General features: G+C 43.7%; 1 protein-coding gene across 1 annotated transcript in view; it reads left to right on the top strand.

Moving 5' to 3' along the window:
* The first annotated feature begins 17,758 nt into the window (after nt 1-17,758).
* Nucleotides 17,759-22,451, top strand: part of BMS1 (BMS1 ribosome biogenesis factor) — a 42,752-nt gene continuing 38,059 nt past the window's right edge. Inside the window, exons 1-3 of the mRNA XM_030569365.1 lie at nt 17,759-17,828; nt 19,656-19,899; nt 20,289-20,479. Coding sequence (XP_030425225.1) covers nt 19,724-19,899; nt 20,289-20,479 — 367 coding nt within the window. The 5' untranslated portion in view covers nt 17,759-17,828; nt 19,656-19,723. The remainder of the gene's footprint in view (nt 17,829-19,655; nt 19,900-20,288; nt 20,480-22,451) is intronic.

Genomic DNA, 22,451 nt, shown 5'->3' with positions numbered 1-22,451 from the left:
ACTTGCAGCCTTCTATTGTAAGGTGCTGCTGAGGGCCCTCGTGCCATTGAAGTAAGTCTGAGTTGAAAGTGTTGATTGATCATGTTGTAAGATCTATGGCTACAGAAAATCTGTGATAAGGAGAGGGGAGATGTGGGGAAAAGATTACAATAAAGCAATGCAAATTAAGCACTTGCCCATACTGGGGATTTCAGAAGTTAGTGACCAGATACAGTGTGGCTGTACCAGACCCACTGGCTTCAGTGGAACTGCTTCTGTGTGTAGGACTTAGCTGCCATTGAAACACATGCAATATGGACCAGAATATATAGGGGGAGGACCAATCTGCACCTGGGGAGGATATTTCGGGGGAAAGCTTGATAGACAAAGTTTTTCTTGGGAAGGAGGTTGGTTGGTGCCCAAGAGAGGGTTTCACTTTCAGGTAAAAGGTGTTGCATGGAAGACAACTGAAGGCAGTGCTGGATTTGACAATCCTGAACTGCGGGTACATCCGAGTTGGAGCCCCTTTCATGGCCCTACCCCAACCCTGCACTGAGGTGCTCTCTTGTGCTGGGGCCCTACCCACCTGGAGCCATCTGCTGGACTGCTGAGTGGTCACCCTCCCTCCTCGTTGAGAAGGCTGAACATCTCCGATCCCCAGGCCATTGCTCCTTGTCTTCAGGTGGGATCTGTCCCAAAAGAGGGATGTGTATTGGGACGCCTGCCCCAGGAGAGCCATAATTGTCCAGTGGCAGACAGTCCTCTACTGAGATGGTGGCAGCATCCTTTCTCATCAAAGCAGAGAGTTTCAGAGTTACTGACCCATAGAGATGAATGGTGTAGGCTACACATCTCAGACCTATTGTTTCAGGCTGCCTGCAGACTCAGGCACTGCATCAGTTCCAGGTCATGTTCTTTCTTCTTTCTTCTTTCTTTCTTTCTTTCTTTCTTTCTTTCACCAGGAAATCCAGATTTTTAAGAAAACTGTGCTTTGGACATCAGCACATGATTTTGGGAGCCTAGGTACTCAGCAGCAGGCAGGGAAGAGAAAAAGGCCAGCTGTTTTTCAAACAGCACTCTTAGATAACTATTTCAGGGCTGACCAGAGCCTGTTTCAGGGACTTACTAGCAGTAGAAAGGGGGATTTTAAGGGTTCAGTAAATATAACAGTTAAGGATGAGATTTTGCCTGAATTCTGTGTGCATTGAAATCAATTGTACAACTCCTTCAGAGGGAGCAGAATTAGCACAACATTGAAATTTTAGGGCTGTACATTTTTTATGTGATCTGTTCTTATTGACATGGATAAGGGGGAAGTCTGAGCTGCTCTGTAAATTATCTGATGTTGGAAAATTCACTTCAGAAGCAGGAACAGAACGCTTCTTGGACACAATGGCCCTCTCTAAACTACACTAAGGTAAAACTCGTATGTGCAATAGGCAGATCTTCCACCGTGGTTGCTCAAGACTCTGAATGAACTCACCAGGAACTAAGGATCCTAACAAAGCTCACTACCTTTCACTCCAAGAAGAAGGTGAACTTCTCCAACATGTCATGCCCTTCTCTGACATATATACATAACAAAAAAAGGGGGGGAACTATTAAAATAAGACATTCCCCTGCCCACACTTTTCTCCCTGGAGGGAGGACAAGCAAACAAACAATGTCAGATGTTAGTAAAGCTGCTTAATGTATTTCTTGAAGGCACTGAGATACTATGGTAATGAGTGTGCCATAAGAACCTATATAGAATAGAAGTGACCCCATTACAAACATTATATTAGACTACATTGTTGTAATACATTTGAATGTGAAATCTTTTGGAACACTTCAGGACGTCCTTTGACATTTTATTTCAGTGGCATAAGCTGTCCCTTCTATTGCTCTCTGCATTGGTGTCAAGCCCAGAATCAAAGTGGTGTTGATTAGTAAATAATGGGCTGCAAAATTTTACACCAAGATAACGAGGTGTTTCAGATAAGCAAGCATGAGATGAGCCGCTCTTTATGATGTGTAAATGTCTGAGGGCAAAGTTTGTACCACTGATTTTGAACACAACTCCCTACTGGATGCAATGGAAGTTTCTGCTTACTAACATCAGACACATGTTTGTTATTTGTTTGCTTGTCCTCCCCCCCAGGGAGAGACGTGTGGGCAGTGGAATATCTGTTTTTGTGGGCTTTTACATATTGTTATGTATACAGAGTGTGGTGCTCAGAGACATTCTGTGCTCTACAGCTCAGGACTCTCCTTTGCACCTCCCAGAATCAGAGCTCTTCTGATGGCTCATGCAGCCCATGGCATAAATTAGAGCAGATGCAGAGCCATCTCCCCTCAGTGTCCCCACAGCTGCCAATGGGCTGTTCTGTACAGTACTATGATATATTTTGCTTTCCGCCACCAACTCTCTGTATAACTTTTTTCATGAGTAGTGTACCTGATGGATGCTAAATATCTAAACTCTATTCTTAAAGTCATTCACCTAAATGTGGGTTATTGTTGATTATGCGCTATATGTATCTTATGACTTTAAAAAGCAAACTTTGTATTTGTGGATAACCTAAGCACTATATCCAGATGTACAGGCAATCTTTTCTCAATGTATGTATTATATAATTTTTTAACATTAGCTTTAATAAACATTTTTAATCTGTTCCTTGTTATTGTTGCTGCCACCCAGCATGTCGCTAAGCCTATGCAGCCCCTGTGCTGTAAATATTTTCTGTGTATTTCTTGTCTGTTCTGCCCTCTCTTAGGCCCCTTTATACCAGCAGAACTGGCCTCTCTGAAATCAACGGCAAAACTACCATAGTTTTCAGTGGGACCCTGGTTTAGTCCCAGATACCTGAAATCAGGGCTCATTTTAGGCCAGGTCACATTGGATCAGTGGTGGCCCATTGTGGTGTTTTTGCAGGGGTGGGAGAGGGAGGAGAGGGACCTTTGAAACTACCATCTTGCTTTCTGGGATCTCACTTTTTTGTTTTTTAAATAAAACTTAAATCTCTGGCCATTAGCATTGCAAAGAAAATCTTGGAAACATGGAAGTGTAAAGAGTCTGCTTGACAATGTGTCTAAAACAATAGCTCCAGGAAGTGTGAACCGCCCTATTCATCTGGATGGTGTGCTAACCAAGGCCTTCTCTTGCTCTGAGTCATCCTCAGTTAATGGCTAGTAACTGCACCAGTTTTGTTGCTAAGCCCAACTGTAGACAAGGAATCCCCTTCCCCTCTTCCAAAGCAGCAGATATGTAGGCCTGGTCTATACTAATAAATTAGGTTAGCATGACTACATCACTCAAGAGTGTGAAAAATCCACACCCGTGAGCAGCATAGTTAAGCCAAACTAAGTCCCCATATAGATCAGGCCAGCTATGCTGAGATCACATTGTCAAGCATTTCTTGACAGCTATGATGGCTAGAAACATAACTTAAAAGTGAAAGTTTCTATTCAGACATCCTCACGTGACTGGGAGCTGCCTTAAGCCAGACCTGCCCCACGGCATATCTACATCCGAGTAAGGGGGAGCCAAAGCAAGAACACAGATGATCATATTTTAAACATCTGCACAAGATTTCATGAGTACAGTCTCACATGGGGAGAGTGTGGCTTGTGGGCAAAGTTTGGGAGATTATTGCTGTGTTTCACCAATCTGAGGCGTACCTAAAATGTATGTATTTATCATTTGAATGGAAAGGTAAGTCTTCCAGACAGTCCAGAGAGTTGGTGATTGAAGATGTCTTGCATGAAGAAGATTGCATGGGATTGATGTGTGCCATAACCGCCCAAGTTATGGAAGTGATAAGTTAAAAGAAAACAAACACAAAAATCACGCAGGACAGGGATGGGGCTAAGGAGAGGATAATGGAGGGGATCGGTCCATTCCATTAGTGCAGAATTGTTGTCTATGCAAAATCCACACGTTTTTTCTACACTATCGTATATGCAGATTCTATTGGATAGTGTATTTGCCTTCTTTTCTAAACTGCTATTGTATTGCTGTGTGTTTAAGTTGTTGTGTTGTGACCCAGAGGTGGTTGCACTTCAGTGGTAGGTGATGTGAGCTCTGTGTATACAGCTTAAGGACCTCAAATCTGTACCCGTTGGCTTCAACGTAAGCAGAAACAGACCCCAGACTTTGCAAAATGTTTGGCGACAGTTTGTAACAAAAGTCATATACAATAATTATGTTGTTACTCTTGAAACCTTCCCTGTGATGCCTTCAGTGGCCTCTATGACAAATTATTACACAAACTAATTGACCCCCACTGCTGCAGTAATAATTATTTTCCTACTATATAACCCAATGTTGAATTTCATATTAGTGCTCCTTGTTAATTCATATATATATTATCATTAACCATTTTAAATAATTCTGATCTCTCTTTTGAGTTAATACTTCAGTCATGATTGTATATCCCACCTTAGGCCCAGTTCTGTAACCCTTACTAATAGGAACCATCCCTTGACTTCCTTTAAACTACTCATGGCGTTTCAGACGCAGGCCACTTGGTTGAATGAGGAGTATGAGCAGGATTTGGCCATAAACAGATGAAACAGATATCCCATTTTTGGGCTCATAGGGCAGTGCTTAATCAGAAGACAACACTGTGAGTTTTTCTAGAGTAAGGACGATAGGCTGTTTTTGTTCTAAAGGAATAAATCCGCAGCCAGGAGGCCCATCATCAAATTAGAGCTGTACAAAGGTTTAAGGGAGACCTGGATTTTGCAGAAACAAACAATGCCAGTTCGGTTGGAGCAGGAGACCTGCTCTGCTCACCTAGAATCTGGAAGCAAGGGGAATTTGTTTGGAGAAGCTACAAGGCCTTATTTCTCTGCCCCATAAAATGTTACATAAGAGGGAGAAACTGTACCCTTGACCGTTTGGGAAACTTTTCCCCGTTGCCAGCACTGACTTTATAAAAGCTCCAGTCAGAGACACTTTGGCTGCTCTCAGGGGACAAGAGCTATTGTGTGGTATTTTGGTGATTTGATTACAATAGAGGTGTGGGACACCTTTCTGAGTCAGACTTAAACTTAAAAAAAAAGACCAGCCCAACAAAAACCTACAGCTCAGTTTTCTTTTTAAATCGGTAACAAAATAGGACATGATAAAAGCACTTTGTCCTCATTGGATGCAGCAGAGTCAGGGGGAGGGTTGCTAACTGCTGAGGTGAAGGGGACTATAAAGTAAAGGATCCAGTGTTACTCAAACGAGAAGCCTGCAGCTAAATTAAAACGGGTGGGGCCTTATCGGTCTCCCGGAGGGAAGATTTAAAAAACAACGGTGACAATTTTTGCAGATTAGCAAGCTCCTAGCCCAAAGATGGAACCTGCCAAAGTGAAAAACAGCCTTACAGGTAATTATGATATCAGAAATTTCCCCAAAGTTTGATTAAAATTAAATGGGTGGCCCAAGTGTGGATGTTATTGGTTTGCAGCTGTGTGGATCCTATCTCTTGTTAACTTCAACACTTTTGTTTCTATAACGAAGTAGTTTATAGTTGAAGATCATCCAGTGCTCCTTCTTAAGTCCTTCCGACAAACCTTACTTTAAATTTAGTTTTGGCTGAGTCAAGATTGTAAAATCGTTGAGTGTTTTTTTGTTTTTTTTTTTTTTTTTGCTACTTTCAAAGAGCTAGGCTCAAATCGAGAAAACGCGGCATATGGGGGCCAATTCGTTAGATTTTTTCTCTTCGTCTACTAGCGGGAAAAGTTCGATGGTTTTTTTTTTTTTTTTTTTTTTTTTTTTTTATAGCCGCTGTGTGTTTTGTGAACAGTTTTTAATACTTTATTTCTCAAACACCTCCTGTTCTTGGTCTACCCAAAGACAAACAAGTCACGCAATGCCTGTTCTTTCCAATACGCCGAAAGAAGGAGGCAGAGGAAACGGACCACGTTAGCAAAGCCCAGCTGGACCTCTTGGTTAGACTTTTGAAAAGGATCCCTACCCTGGCATCACCGTGCGGGAGAGACTGTCCAGCCTGACGGAGATACCCGAGTCTAGGATTCAGGTAAGAGCTTTGGGGCATTTTGTTAGAACGTCTGCTCAACACCCCTTTTGCTGGTTAACTAGGCTCTTCGGATCGCCGATGTCATGCCACTCTGTAAACAGACCCAAGAGCTAACTTTCAGGTGCCCCTGGATTGCCTCTGTCCCAAGGACGGGCCCTGGCACTCTTTGCGGGGAACGTTCACAACAAGCAAGGCCCCTATATTTTTGCTCTGGCGGAGCTCAGAGCAAAATCCTGGCCCTCGGACAATTAAGACTATCCCGTCGGTCCATAGTAGGGTTCTTCTGCCACTGGGCGTACGGCTCCCGGAGTGCCGGCTTGTTGTGAACGCCACTGCCACAGTGACATGATGACATGGCTTTTGTAACGTCGGATCCAGATCCCGCTATACTGGCTCCAAGGAAACTGGTATTGGAGGCTGTGTGTGGTCGGGTGGTGGTGGTTTAAAGACTGGGGCACGTTTTCCCAAGGGGAATACCTGGAATACACGTTTTTCCCTTTTGCTGGTTGGGCGTTTAGGGAGGCGCCCCGTGAAATGGTGCTTGCCCTCTCCGTGCTTCCCTTTTCTTTGTGACTGGTCCAGGGACTAGAATTCTTCAGCTGGCCGGTAGCGGCAGACCACGCGTTCGGTTGTGGCGTGTAAAAGGATACTGGGGAATCTAGCAAGAGCAAGGCGCTGCTGTCCTCCCAGATGAGCTGAGGCTTGAGCGGTCTGGAGAGCCCCCCCAGCCCCTTCTTCTCATGTCCCGTTTCTTCGCTCCTCTCCTGAGTTAATGACTTTGGTGCATTCTGGGGCCCGACCCTGCAACTAGCTGTTGGGGAAATTCGGAGATCTGTTCCCTCCCGCGACTGTAACCGCTGTCACGAAGGTCCCACTCCCGTTGTGGCCCGAATCTGCATTCATTTCCATGGGATTTGAAACCGAAGAGAGGGCAAGGGGCTCCAGCCTGACCTTCCTTGAAATTACTACAATCTGCCAAGAACTGATCTCCAGATTCCAGTACTTAGCAGGGGGAGGAATACCTGCCACCACTCACTGGAAATGTTTGTATGCTTAAAAAAAATTACTGTAGTGTCTCCAAAACCCCTTGTTGTACACAACCCCAAGCAGCCTTTTGCTCCCAAATCTTATTCCCATAACTGTGGGGCCATTCGAGATGCAGCAAAATTAACAACAAAGCTTTGATTTAGAGTCCAGTTGTGGAGTCGCTATTCAAACTGAGCCCTCAGTCAGGCAAATAATTCCACAGACATCAGTTAGACCAGTGGTTCTCAACCAGGTGTACACAAACATCTTCTGTGGGGTACATCAACTCAGCTAGGTATTGCCTAGTTTTACAACAGACTGTGTAAAAAGCACCAGCCAAGTCAATACAAACTAAAATTTCATACAATGACTTCTCTATAAACTATACATTTAACTATAAGTACAATATTTATATTTGAATTTTTTATAATTGTATGATAAGAGAAAGTAAGCAACTTTACAGCACTAGTATGCTGTGACACACTTCTTGTAAGCAACTAGTTTTTAAGTTAGGTGAAACTTGAGGTACACAACACAAATCGGACTCCTGAAAGGGGTACAGTAGTCTGGAAAGGTTGAGGACTACTGAGTTAGACTACTGGGGAGAGCAGGCCCTTGTCAACATAAGGGGGAGCACAATCTGGCCCTTACTGGGGAGCTATAACTTGAATCTGGACTGTAAATAAATTAAAACAAAAAAACCTGAGTTTAGTTCCTTACAAGGACAGGGGAAATAGAAACATTGAGGCCTGATTGATCTCTGCTATTCCCATTGAGGGCAGAGGGGTTCAATTGGATCATGGGTGGGGCCTATTATTTGCCAAGTAACAGGGCCAAACCCCTATATTCCAACTGGGTGGAAAAAGCAAACAAAGTAAGGTTTGAATTTTGTTTAAAACTGGTAGTCAACAAGAATTGTTTTTAACTCTTGAAACTTTGACAAGTTAAATTACAACTGAATCCTTCCTCAAGATTCGCTCATTTCAGCCACTCCCAGTAGTGACTTAGTTGCAAATTCTTCAAACAGCTGGCAAGAACCTGATGAAACTCTCACTAAATGAATGAGGGCCTTTCATTGACTTTTATGGGAACTGAATGGGGCTTCTGCCCTCCTAAAGGGTGCTATAGTTTTTCCTTAGCAAAATATTTCGGAGTAAGAGGGACATAAATACTTGGCAATTCAAATAGTTAAAAAGAAACCAACTCTAAACTGGAAAACGGGGAGGAGGGGGGCAAACTGGGGCCAAATTCCACACTCTTGCATACTTTGAACTCCACTGAAGCAGTGCATGCACTCCAGACTTACACTGGTATAACTGAGGAGAATTTGACCTTGTAGATTTTGTGTGTGTGGGAGGAGGGTTATATCAATAAATTCACCTGCAAAGGCCCCTCTCACAAGAAGGATCATGGCTTCTTACTTTCTGTTAATTTCCTCCCAGGTTTGGTTTCAAAACAGAAGAGCCAGGCAGCTGAACCAAAAGAAGACTGAAGCCCCCACCTTTCCCAAACTTAATTATGGCAACAAAAAGCTGACCCACTTCAGTGTCAATCTTCCAGACAGGCCAAGAATCGCACAGAGTCTTGCATCTGGTCAGAGTCAACTGAATCTACAGCCATGTCTGCCAGGAGGGAACCAAAATATTCATAGTCAGCCCATGCAGTATTCAGAGCAACAACTTCCTAGGTTAGATAGTCATTTCAAGAGCTTGGACAGCACTTTTAGAACAGGGACCCAAATCCAGACCCCATCAACTCATTTAAACTCTGCTTACACGTCAAGAGAAAACCAATTCAGTTTAGGATCCATGGGGAGTCCTTCCCAGATTCAGCACCCTGTGCAGCCACTACAGCAACATCCATACTATCAGATATCTTTTCCTGAAAACTACTACTCAGATACAAATCTATTCCAGGCCACTTCCCCTTTAAAACTCGGGGGGCAGCAGTGTGGTCAAGGTCCTCAATATCAAGCAGCCAAAGAAAACATATACAGGATGCCTGTCACTGTCAACTATTTAAACTCTAGCCAAGGAGTGATCAGTGAGGAGTGTTCGTATGCCAAGGCAAGCTCTTCTCATTTTAGTAAGAGTCCAGTTTTAGGTCCTGATGGAGATCCACAAGTGAAAATGGAGCCTGCTCAGGCTGAGTGTAACATTGATTCACCTGTTTCTTCTAGCATTACTCTTCTCCCTTCAACATTTTCAAACTGTCAGGTAACATCTCAGAGGATGACGACTCCTCTGGTACCTTTGTTTGGGCAACAACTGAAAGAAATGATAGATGAATTTGATCCTCATTGGTCATACACGAGAAATGAAGTCATAGGTACTGGTCTAGATTTGTCATTTGAAAGTGAACAAAATGTAGAGCAAAGTAGTAGTAGTAGAAGTTACCCCTTCACCTCTGGTGACCAGAGTTCAAGCTGCCACTTAGGTCATACCTGAAAATGAACTTGGTGGATATGTTCACACTTTATAAATTTGCATGATTGTCAGGGTGAAAGAGGGAAGAGGCTGAGAAGTGTTGCTGGCCAGTGTGTTTAGGGTTTGTTATGAGAGCTCTGTGGGAGTCAGTACAGGGAGGGAGGGAGATGCAGGCCTGTAGAAGTTGGAAGGTGGCTGCTAGAAATGAGTGAATAACTTCATCACTGGGTGTTTTCTGTTTGAGCATTGTCAACAAGTTGCTTGCAGTGATCCTGTATTAGTTTATAATTAGCTACCAGATAACTTTACCTGTCACAGACAGTTCACTGAGTATTTATTTACTCTCTGGTAGTCAAACTGTGTTGGTTAGCTTTGACTGGAGGTATGGGGTTATAGGAAAAGTTTTAGGGGATTGTCTGTTTCCTCATGGGGAAGAATGTACTACATATCTGATGTGACTACTCATGTTTAAAATTCACTTTCTATTCAGTATACTCAATTTCTTTCACTGAAAGCTAACACAGGACACACACACAAGCAAATAGCTTTTTTTAAATGAAAACTGAAGTCGAAATGGCAGGGAGGTGGGGTGCTATTTTTCCTACTTGATATGTGCCTTTAGTTAAAGTTGCTAGTATTCCCTCTTTCAGCAGTACTTAATGTACTTTTTTAATGAACAAAATATGTAGTCCTTAAAAGGCAATGTTTTATGCAAATTGGTGGTTTTCTAACTGAATTGTGTGAATTCTGCCATAAGAAAGGGTTTTTTCAAAATCTTTACCATTTCTTTCTTATAGTCCTCATCTTCTTAAAAAAAAAAAGGATTAACAATATCCTGATTTTAAGTGGGCTGTAACAGGACTTGAAGGAAAGCATCCTTTTGAGTTGCACTTTTAATACTATACTGTAGGGCTTGATCCTGAAGAGACTGGGATCCAGCTCCTCAAAGGTATTTAGGTGCTTAATTCCCATTGATCTTGGACATCAATGAGTGTTAGGCACCAAAAGACCTTTAAGAAACTGTGCCTAGAGCTCAAAGTGCCTGGAGGCTACTGAATGGGCATTCCTCTGTTTTTGCATGAGGTTTGATTGAAGTCAATGAACTCAGTGGGGTTCTGCCAAAGCTCATGCAGTTGCAGGAGTGTGACCAGGATGTCTTAATGTCATTTTCATAAATATTTGTATAATGCTCAAAAAATGGCTGTGGATTCTTTTAAAAAAATTCTTAAAGTTTGAAGTCAACATTTAAAATCAATTTAATTGTTCATTCTGTAAAATAAGACAAATATAAGTTGTGTGTGTGTGTGGTGTTTTTTTTACATTGATGTAGCTACAGAGAGGTAGTCCAGTGGCTTGCATATGGATTGAGAACTAACAAGTCCAGAGCTGTAGTCCTGGCTTTTACAATGATTCCATCTGTGGGTTGGACAAATCACTTAGCCTCTCTGCCTTCATCATCCCTATAGTTAAAATGGAAATAATACTTAACTACCTCATTGGGGTTTTACACAGAACAGTAGGCTAATATCCATAAGCGTTTTGCACACAAAGCACCATGTGAGTGCTAAGTATTATATTTATTATGAAATTGATCTGTACTGATTTTTATGACTGAATTGCCTCAGTAAACTTGGTTTCTAAAATGTATTCAGTAATGCTTATTTGTTTGTCACTTTGATTGCCTGATTTTCTGGGGGAAAACCTCCTTCCAGCATATTCTAAAAATTGTGCTGGATTGGGACACATGTTTTGATGCTAAAGAGTTAAAACGACTTTCAGTCCTACTGCTTGCAATAGACTACTCACACTTAAATATGTGGTGAAAGGTTAATTGAGGTCTAATGGCTAAATTTCTATCCCCTAATTATTTAAGTAGCCTGGTATGGCACAAGGTGGTTTCTGTCAGATTAGAAGTGGAAAAGAATCCTCTCAAATCTGTCTGAACAGATTTAAAGCCACTTTTATAGTAGTCCTGAGGCTGATCTGAAGGATGATGATACTGAATTCACATAGCACTGGAGCTGAGCTCTTGACAACATGGCTCCTTTGAAGTCAATGGAAGTTTTTTTGCCATTGACTTGAACAGGGCCAGGATATAACTCGTGCTTTCTGTGTGGACTCCCCGAACCAGCCTCTACTTCATCCCTGTACTGCAGAACTTCAGTAGTTCCACAACACCTGGAATGTAACCTTCCCCCCCCCCCCCCCACCCCCATAGCTGATTCTAGAGAAGTGGACAGTCTTAGCTCATAAAAACCACTCTGGAGATCTTTGCCATGACTTTTAGAGTGAGCACCCAGAACTCCAGATGAAGTCAGAGCAGCTGTGGGGTACTTGGCCTTTCTGAAAACTGTGCCTGTTTTCTTTTTAAAAGTGGCTCTTGGTGGGGGCGGGAATGTGTCTTCAAGACACTTCTATGCAGCAGGGTGAATGACCAGATTTAAATCTTCAGATGCAGGAATTTTTCTCCAAGTTTTCAGTTTTGTTCAATGAAACAAATGTCAAGGGGAAATTGTACTTCTGCTCTTAAAGGTATCTTTTTGTCTTTTTAAAAAAAAAAAAAAAAAAAAGCTAAAGGTTCCACTAGAACATAATTATAAGAGTACATTTAGAGAGACAAGATGGATGAGGTAATATATTTTATTAGACCAGCTTATGTGCTGTGCCTCTCCCAACAGGGCTACAATACTGCAGGTAAGAGTAATTGTGTCCGGAGCCGTGTCCCTTCCATTTGTAACCATTATGGGGGTTAAGTGGGGCAACTTACTGAATCTGACCCTATGTCCCCAATAATTTTGTAACACCTTCTGAATAGCTATTAACAGACTCTTGGTACTGGCTCAATGTGGGATTGAGAGACTGAGGCTGCATCCCCTTATGGCCACCTTATCATAGTGGAAGGGACCCCAAGAGGTCATCTAGTCCAGTCCCCTTCCCTCTTGGGGGGACTAAGTATTATCTAGACCAGGGGTCTGCAACCTTTCAGAAGTGGTGTACTGAATCTTCATTTATTCACTCTAATTAAAGTCTTGCATGCCAGTAATCCATCTTAACATTTTCAGAAGGTCTCTTTCTATAAATATATAACTAAACTTTTTTATATAAAATAAACAAGGTCTTCAAAATGTTTAAGAAGTTTCATTTAAAATTAAAATGCTGATCTTACGCCACCAGTCTGCTCGGCTCGCTGCCAGTCTGGGGTTCTGTTCACCTAGGCTGGCAAGGGGCCAGCAGCTGGGATCCCAGACCTTGGGGGGGGGGGCCAGGGGTCAGAGCAGAGGGCTGTGTGTGGGGGGGGGTCAGGGCAGAGGGATGGGGGCTGTGGGGGTGCAGGGCAGAAGGCTGGAGGGGTGGGGGGTTCAGGAGTCGGCAGTGGGGATGTAGGGCAGAAGGCTAGGTGTTAGGGTGTTCAGGGCAGGGGTTGGGGTGCAGGGCAGAAGACTGGGGCTGTGTGGGAGGGGTCAGGGCAGGGTGTGTGATGGTTTGGGGGTTGGGCAGAGGGGTGAAGGGTTTAGGGCAGAAAGCTGTGTGTGTGGAGGGGGGGTTCAGGGGTTAGGGCAGAGGGCTGGGGATGTGTGGTGGTGCAGGGCAGAAGGGTGTGTGGGTGTGGGCATATCCCTTCCAGACCCCTGCCATGAGCTGCTCAGGAGGAGGGGGCTGGAAGGGATATACCCTGTTCCACTTCCTTCTCCAAGGCCCCATTCCCACCTCTTCTTTGTCTCCTCTACAGAGCACCAAGCATGCTGCCATTCTTGCCCCTCCCAAGGGCCATCAGCTGATCAGCATAGGGAAGAGGAGGGGCAGGAAAGCAGCATGCTGGGGCAAAACGTGGGGGAGGGGGGAAGCTTGACTGCAGCAGGACCAAGTTTCTGCCTCCTGCCCCCACAAGGGAGAGTGGTGGGCGGGAGAGCTGGTGGAGCTGGGACTGTGGCAGGCAACAGCATGCCACTCAAAATTGGCTTGCGGGCTGTAGGTGGCTGACCCCTGATCTAGACCACCCCTGACAGGTGTCTGTCTAACCAGCTCTTAAAAATCTCCAATGATGGAGATTCCACAACCTCCCTAAGCAATTTTATTCCAGTGCTTAACAACCCTGAGAATTAGGAAGTTTTTCTTAATGTTCAACCTAAACCTCCCTGGCTGCTTGTCTTATCCTTGGAGGTTAAGAACAACATTCTCCCCGCTCCCTCATAAGTTTCAAGTACATAGACGGATATGTCCCCTCTGTCTTCTCTTTTCCAGACTAAACAAATCCAATTTTTTTCAATCTTCCTTCAGAGGTCATGTTTTCTAGACCTTTCAAATCATTTTCGAAAACACAACAGCATCCAAATTTTTTAATTTGAGAGAAGTAGCACATGTTGTGTGCGGTGTTTCCAAAACTCATCAGGTTCATTACAGCTATGGGTAAGGGCTCCTGGGGCTGAGCTCCCATTAGTTTCAGTTTTTTGCTTAGTAATGACTTCAAGAGAGGAACCTTAGTCCTAGTCTACACTACACATTTAGGTCAAATTCAGCACAAAGTACCAGCTGAAAATGGCCACTGACTGAGTAGGAGATTGATGGATAGAAGCCTAAGCAGCATTGTGCACCAGCCCTGCTCTATAATGGAGATGGTATAGTTGAGGGCGTGTGTGACAGTACACAGAGAGTACCCTGGTTTCTTGTGGCAGCTGGTTATTTACTTTGTGATCTTCCAGCTGCCTCTACGCCTCAGACAGATATGTAGAGCCTGCAGAACTGCTCTATGGCCAATGTGAGGTAGCTACACTAGTCTTTTTTCTCTTGGAGAAACATATGCTGCTCCCATTTAGTATCCCTTCGTGATTGGTGCAGTAATAGGGGGCTGCAGGGCTTGTGTTCTGCATATATAGTGTATATGGGGAATTGCTCTCTTCTCATTGATCAGTCCTGTAGTTTAAATATGAAAGCAGAGTTTGTGGTTACTTCTCACAGGCATGCATTATCTCAAGGCCAAACAGAATACATGTTTTTCCACACACACAACAGTTAGTAGCAAATATCCATGGCACACTTCAGTGCTCTATCCAAATGATCTGACAATCTAGTGTGAATTATTTGTCCTCTCCCTTTGTTGCAAATTGCATTTATCTTAAACTGTCATGTCTAGCATGAATTTCATGATAAGGAAATCTGCCCAGACTTGTTCAATACCAACTCTTTCCTTTCTTATAATGCTATTTTAAAGACTCTCCACAATCTCTTTTTAGAAGATTTTATTGAATTACATTTACTGCTTGCAGAACTCAGACCTTTGGAGACCAAAGTCATATGGCTATTATTTACAGAGCAGATGCAACACAGGCACTGTCAAAGTGTCAGAGCTCTGCTCTTCAGGGACTAGCTCAAAATAAGAGTGGGTAGATTCTGAGACTGCCAAGAAAGATGCCAGTTAATGCCATTTGTAGTAGTGGTTTTGGTGTAGTGAATGTCTTGTCTACTGGAAGCTTGATTGAGACTGACTTATTTCACATAGAGAGATGGGTAATATCTTTTATTGGACCAACTTCCGTTGGTGAGAGAGACAAGCTTTTGAGCCACACAGAGCTCTTCTTCAGTTCACATAGGTCATTGAAAAAGAATTAAATGGTAACAGAAGTTTTTCACTTACTAACTTGGCATGGATTCAAACTGGTAAATTAAAGGAAAAGATTCTGTAACCTGTTGTCAAATCTCTGAGCCATTCAGTCCCTCATTTTCCACCTTCAACATATATTCTTGTCTTGTCGGAAACCACAGTGAAACCAACTGGAAGCTTGAGGACCCTTCTCCCATGCAATCTCTAACACAAGCCACCCACTCTAATCTTTAGTAGCAGGACCAGAGGGACACAACCAACCTCTTGCTCACTCCTTCTGGTAGCAGCATCACAGAGAAAATAAATTCATGGCCTGAACCCCTTTTTGGCAGCTTTGCTTCCTGTATTGTTTGGCATAAGGCCATTCCTGCATTTTTTTTTGTTGCAAATTACTTCAAAGAACAGCTGTCTCCATTTAATAAATCAGGGCCCCAGCCTGCACCCGTTACTCTTGCAAATTCCTTATTAACGTCTATAGAAAATTTGCTTAAGTATGGTGTGAACGTTCAGATCTCTGATAAACAACTATTTGTTACTGCTCCCAAGATATTTGAAATCAGATGCCACATCTTGCTATCATGTATTTTTCAGGTATCTAAAAGGGTGTCATCAGGAGGAGGGAGAAAACTTGTTCACCTTAGCCTCCAATGATAGAACAAGAAGCAATGGGCTTAAACTGCAGCAAGGGAAATTTAGGTTGGACATTAGGAAAAAGTTCCTAACTGTCAGGGTAGTTAAACACTGGAATAGATTACCTAGGGAAGTTGTGGAATCTCCATCTCTGGAGATATTTAAGAGTAGGTTAGATAAATGTCTATTAGGGATGGTCTAGACAGTATTTGGTCCTGCCATGAGGGCAGGGGACTGGACTCAATGACCTCTCGAGGTCCCTTCCAGTCCTAGAGTCTATGAGTCTATGTATCTAAGGTATGTTGGATTTTGCCCCTATATGACAATTATTTCAGTGTATAGTTTTAAAAAAACCCTGCTGGTTTTCATTAATAAAAAAAGATTTTCTATACTCCTTGGAAATGTAAACAATATATAGTTACGTTTGTAGCAAGGATTATTTAAAAATAAGGTGGGGGGGAGATCAGGCAGATCTTTCATATTTATTTGCAGAAACACAGAAAAGATTCCTCGGGGCTGACTCACGCAAACACAAATGTCTGCAGGATCTAGATATAAATTGGCAGTTTCTAATTATTTAATTTATTTGTATTTCACTAGTATCTAGTGTCCCCAACTGAGACCAAGGAGCCCATTATGCTGGGTGCTGTATCTGAGGAGCTTACAGGTAAGGCCTTGATTCCACAAACAAGCATGTACTTAACTTTATTCCCATTGATTTCAATAGGACTACTCAGAATTGTAAAAATTAAGCATGCATGCAAATGTCTGCAGGATTGGGGCCTAAATAGACAGGGCAGACGAAAGGTGGGAAGGGAATTACTGGGCATATCACATAAATAGTATGTAACTGGAGAGAAATGGGGCTTTAAACTTTTCCTTGTTCTACTATAATAGAAAATGTAGCACTTCACAGTGTCATTAAAATGGTGCTATAATCAGACTACAGAGAAACACCACTATCTTACACCATACTTTTTCTATGAGTCTTCCCTGCTAGTCCTGCAGATTTAATACAGAAGAAAGCTGGGTTCAGTGGTGCTTCAAGTAACATTAACAAAACTGTCAACTTAACTGATCGCACAATTTTCACATTTGACACCAAAATTACAGCTTTATCACCAAATCTGAAGCGAAGTTTGCAGGACTTTCAGCTCAAAAAAAAATCTTTTGACTTTTGGCCAAGGAACTCTGACATAGATTTACTAAGAGAATAAATATGGAAAATCATACCATTTTTACAAAATCACTTTTCTGACAGCTCTGTCTCACTTTTAACAGCTATCGTGAAAGTACTAAACATTCTCTCTGGGAATCTTCAGCCCATATTTAAATGAAAATACATTTTGTTTACAGGTCCCTTAAAATTTAAGTCCCATTCCTGAAAACTTAAACACCTGCTTCCCCTTCCCTCTCCCCGCCCCGTGAACAGCCCTGATTACCTCAGTGGGACTATTAACATTGCATAAAGTTAAGCAGGTGCATAATTATTTGCAGCACGAGGGCCTTAACTGTTGAATCTCAGAACATAACATGAACAAGATTTGCCACGTGCCCTTTTTACGCGTCAACTTACAAGTCACGTTTTGTCTGAAAATGTCCAGCTACTGTGCTGTGACAGTGTTAGTCCCGTTACAATAGCAGCCGTGCTAAAAAGGAAAGAAACTAGGAAACAACCATACAACCAATTCTATATTTTGCCGGTGTGTTAACCGCGGGCGCTCAGCACCCCCGCCTAGGCGGCTTCACCTCTGGTTTCTTGGAGCCGTGCACGCAGCCACAACCTACAAGGGAGCTGAGCAGGCTCAGGGGCCGCATCCCAAACGCCCTGGCTGCCGCGGATCCCGGCGTGACCAGCCCATGGCCCAGCTGCCAGAAGCGGCGCCAGGGAGCCGATGGTGAAACACTAGCACCGGGGCGCTGTCCCGGGCCAGGGTCCCGGCTCCCAGCGCAGGCTGTGGCCACGCCCCCGCGGGGGGGGAGGGAGCGGGGTCAGCTCCTCGCCTAGCTCCGGCAGGGGGCGCCTCTCTCCGCTCCTTGCCTGGTGTCACCGCAATATTCGCCCCTCCCCGCTGTTTCCGGGCGGGAGCAGTTGGGTAGGACGCACTTCCGTCCGCGGCGCCCATGCGGATTGCTGGAGGCCCCGGAGCGGCGGGGGTAGGTGGGAGCGCTACTTGCTGAGCCCCTCCGCGCGGGGGGTGGCCGGGCTGCGAGTCTCCCTGCTCCGGCGGGCGGGTAGCTGGGGCGGGCTGCCCCGTCGTGTCCGAGGCCGGATCCTGCTCCGAGGGAAATCAGGGGCTAATCGTCCGGCTGTGGGGAAGGGGGATGTGAGGATCTGCCCCCCCCATGGGCGGGGATTTGGGTCTGACCCCACCTGACCCCCTCGCTTATTTTTTCCTATGTGTGAAGAAACCTGCCTCAAACTAGGGGGAGGGGAGGGGAGGGAGCTGTCGGTCTGTGGCTGAGAGCGGGGCCCCTGTCGTGACCCTCAGGCTCCAGCTCCTCCGCTGTCAGCCCTGGCCGGCCCCGTCTTGCGCCATGCTCCCCTGCCCGCGCGGGAGTCGCTGCGGGGTCTCTTACAGCACCACGCTGATTCTGCGTGGGTGGGCTGGTCTCCCAGACAGCCCCGCTCCTCAGTGAACCTTTGTGCCCACGTGGGGCCTTGTTGTCTGGGTTGGGACTCTCCAGTGGCAGAGAGGCATCGAGCTTGTATCGGAGGCTACCCCAGCAGACTCGAGTCCCTGCAGGTCACGTTGTAGGATTGGGGCCTAAATGTTAAACGTCATAATGTTAAATATCAGTGACTATTGCAATACTAACTGTAGGATTGGCAGCAGTATTTTGCAACATATGGACTAGTAGAAATAAAGTTAAACATTTGCTGTATGTCTGGAATGAGAGAGTGCTACTACTGCTGTTTAGCAGGGCTTTGGAGCGGAGCAGCTCCGGAGCAGTGGAGCTGCAGGTTTTTGCCTGGAACTCTAGCGGAGCTGGAGCAGGGTTCCAAAGCCCTGATGTTTAGTTAATCGTTTTAATCAAGCCCAATGGTTGTAACTTTTTATGTTATCCAGGAAGTTGAAGCTGCCTAAAGAAATCTTTATTCCTGATACACTTCACAATTCATGCTGATTATAGGGCACTGATGATCTTGTGGTTAAAATACAAGACTAGGAGTCTGGTTATCTAATGAAATCTGTCTGGATTTTTTTTTCAAAGGCATGTATTTTCATGGTAGCTAAGCACTGGCCTTAATAGACAATTCTTCTTGCTTTGTGTATTTTGATCATTTCCTCTCTGTTTCTCAGTTGTCTTAGTAGGATGCTGTTTCGCAGGGGATGCCTTATTGACAATGTAGGGCCTGAAAACTGTTAGGGGTATTCTCAGCTTAATGAAAAGAGTTCCATAGCTGAAGTCTTCCTGCTGAAAATACTTTGTCCCTTGAACCGCATGTGGAAGATCTGAAACATATATCCAACATCACTTAGTCCGAGAACTAACCTACTTCCCAGACTGAACTGTGCCCCATGCCTTGAGTCTCACCATTTCCTGCCTGGTCTCCCACTTATTGAATTCTGCCCTCAATTAGTGTAGTTCCCCCCCCCCACTTGAATAATGTTGCTCAATATAAAGTAATGAGTCTTGAGTCACTCCTAAATAAAACTGCTACTGCTGTCCATCCAAAGATAAATTAATGCTGGGCAACCCCACTTCTCCCAAAATCAATGTATACCATCCTCATCCATAGATCTCTGTGGAGATGATGAGCCTTCCATGAACAAGGCCCTCTTCAACAATAATCAAAGAAATATTCAAGTGGCAGCTTCATCTGTCAGAACTCACTTGAGTTTCCTTTCTTTAGATAGGCATGCCCCTCCTAGAGGAAAATTCAGCCTTTTATGTCTTAGGTGAAAAACGGGTATATAAATAATGCTGCTTCTCTTTTTTGTGTATGTTGCATAATAAGTGTTTTTTCCCATATGCCAGCTGTGGTTTGTATCATTGGCAAAAGCAATCCATTTGACGCTGGTGACAGGTGATCCCTGACAAAAGAGATGGAGGAAAAGGACAGGAAGAAGCACCATAAGAAGCACAGTGGGCCAAAGGCTGACAAAAAAAGGAAACGTCATCTGAATGATCTAGGACTCGGAGATGATGAGGATGCTCGGAAGAGAAACCCAAAGGCCTTTGCGGTCCAGTCTGCTGTGCGGATGGCCAGAACCTTCCACAGGTATGGAGTCTTTTAGAGCATGATGGATTTTTTGTTTTGTTTTCCCCAGTAAACTCATTTTTAGGTGCTGACAGAACTGTGTTTTGTGAATTAGGCTCTGACGTGCTCATACAGCTAACATGGTTTTACCACATCCACACAGCAATATATTTATTCTCTGTTATAAATGGAGCAATAGTGTGGGCCTAACTGGGTCTATCATGCTGCACTACTGTGTTTGTCTGCATTATAGGAAAATCTGTTTAGCTCCTTAGTCTATGTGAATAGCTGAGTCCTTAACGATTACACCTCTGTGAATGAGTCTCTGAAACACTTAGCACCTTAAAATAAGTGTTCTTGCTTTTTTATAACTTCACATTAAACTTTTTTATGAATTTCTTCATAAATAGGACTCAGGATTTGAAGACAAAAAAACATCATATTCCGGTAGTTGACCGAACTCCTTTAGAGCCTCCTCCTGTGGCGGTGGTTGTAGTTGGCCCTCCAAAAGTTGGGAAGAGCACTTTAATAAAATGTCTGATTAGGAACTTCACGAGGCAAAAACTGATTGAAATACGAGGTCCTGTAACGATTGTATCAGGTGAGGAAAAAAAAGAAGAAACAAACTGCTGTTTGATACACAATGTGTAGGATTTGGATAAATAGTGATAAACAGAAGGGTGACTTGATCTTAGCACATGTGCATGTTCTCACACACACAATACATTTTGTTGTGACCTCACATATTTAAAGTATTGCAAACAGGCAGTATATATTGATACAATAATCTAAGGAAACTAAATTTGAAAATATTTTTTAAAAGAATGAATTAAGTCATTTAAGGCACCACTCCCGTTACTCATTTTTGTAGTTTATAATCACACTTTCCGTTTTCTTTTTAAAACATTTGTCTCTATTTCTGTGTGGAAAAACACAAGCAAATGTAAGAAATTGACAAACTAGTCACAAAGTGATGTGATACATAAGCCAAGTAAGCAAATATTTTTCTCATTTTTCAATGGCAGTAATTTTAAATATTATTTGTTAAAACAGCAGGTAAATATTTCCTAACAGATTGTGCCTTAAGAAATAAGATACTTTCCTTGTCATAAATTTTTAACAAATTTCATCTATACATTACACATACAAAAACTTACGATAATATAATTAAAGTTGCAAAATCAAGCATCCAAAGGTTAGGCAATGCCATATTTAAAGTTATCCAACCTTTGTGCATATTAATTATGATACAGTCTTTAATTATATGATCATATACTAATTTTTCCACAGGATCCCATTTCATTCAGCACACAGATGGTTCTCAGTTAATGATCAGTTAATCAGTATTTTGTTTTCTTCTCGTTCAATGTGTGGTACCAGGCCTTATTTACTACATGCTATTCAAATCCTGTTCTGAAGACAGAATATTTAATTTCTTCATGGACATTTCTGTGGCACTCATCACGAGGGTATCTGAAGCTTTCACAAATATTACTGAGTTTATTTTCACAACACCCGTGTGAGGTGAGGGGAGCAAGGTGGTATCGTCTGCGGCACAGATTAAGGTCAAAAGTGTCTCTTGATTTTGGGTGCCCAATTTGAAATTTGAGTGACCTAATTTTTTGAAGTACTTTGTGCTTTAAACATATAAAATCCTAAACCCATTGTCTTCAGTTGCAGCTGAGTTCTCCACACTTCTGCAAGTGCGGAACTCCTAGTCTCCAGTCAGGCCCCCTAAAGTAAGGAACACACAATTAATGACTATTTGTGAATAGTTTGGTTTAAGTGGCTTGATTAGCATTGCATAGGAACTCTGGTGGAAGTGGGGATAGAACCCAGTTCTCTGGGGCAGAATTCAACTGCCTTAAACTTTATCCTTTCTTTGTAATCTCCGTCAAAATCAATACACACCTGCTTTCTTTAAAAATGAAACAGGGTTCCTATAGATAAGGTTGTGAGTCTGTCACGGAGGTCACAGGTTCTGTGACTTTTGCAGTGGCTGGTGCTGGCTCAGGGGCTGCGTGAGCCTGGCAGCCCCTGGGCCAGCAGCAGCAGTTGGGTGTGTGGGAGGGGGCTAGGGGTTGGGGAGTGTGGGGATGGGGCTCCCTTGCAGCTTCTAGGTGGCGGAGGGGCCAATGGGGGGCCCTCTGCCCCGTACGCTGCCTGCACCCACAGGCCCTGCCCCTGCAGGTCTCCCTGGCTGCGGTTCCCAGCCAGTGGGAATTGTGGCAGCCAGTGCTTTTGGCGGAAGCAGTGGAGCTCCTGTCCTGGCCCCTGCCTCCACCATGTAGGAGCTGCAGAGACACAGAGCTGTGTAGGAGGGCCTGCCTGCTGGCCCTGCCAAGGCTCCCTCCCCCACCTTCATCACCAGCAGGGTCCTAGGTCACATCACCCAGCACCAGTGGCACCCTGGATCTCTCCCATCAAAAAGAACCAATGGCTTCCCACCCAAGTTTTAGTTGGGGTGGGTATTTTTAGTAAAAGTCATGGACAGGTCACAGGTCCATGAATTTTTGTTTACAGCCCATGACCTGTCCATGACTTTCACTAAAAATACCCATGACTAAAATGTA

Source organism: Gopherus evgoodei, chromosome 7 (assembly GCF_007399415.2).
Source record: "Gopherus evgoodei ecotype Sinaloan lineage chromosome 7, rGopEvg1_v1.p, whole genome shotgun sequence".
Classification (NCBI taxonomy): Eukaryota; Metazoa; Chordata; order Testudines; family Testudinidae; genus Gopherus; species Gopherus evgoodei.
This window is presented reverse-complemented; position numbering and strand designations above follow the sequence as displayed.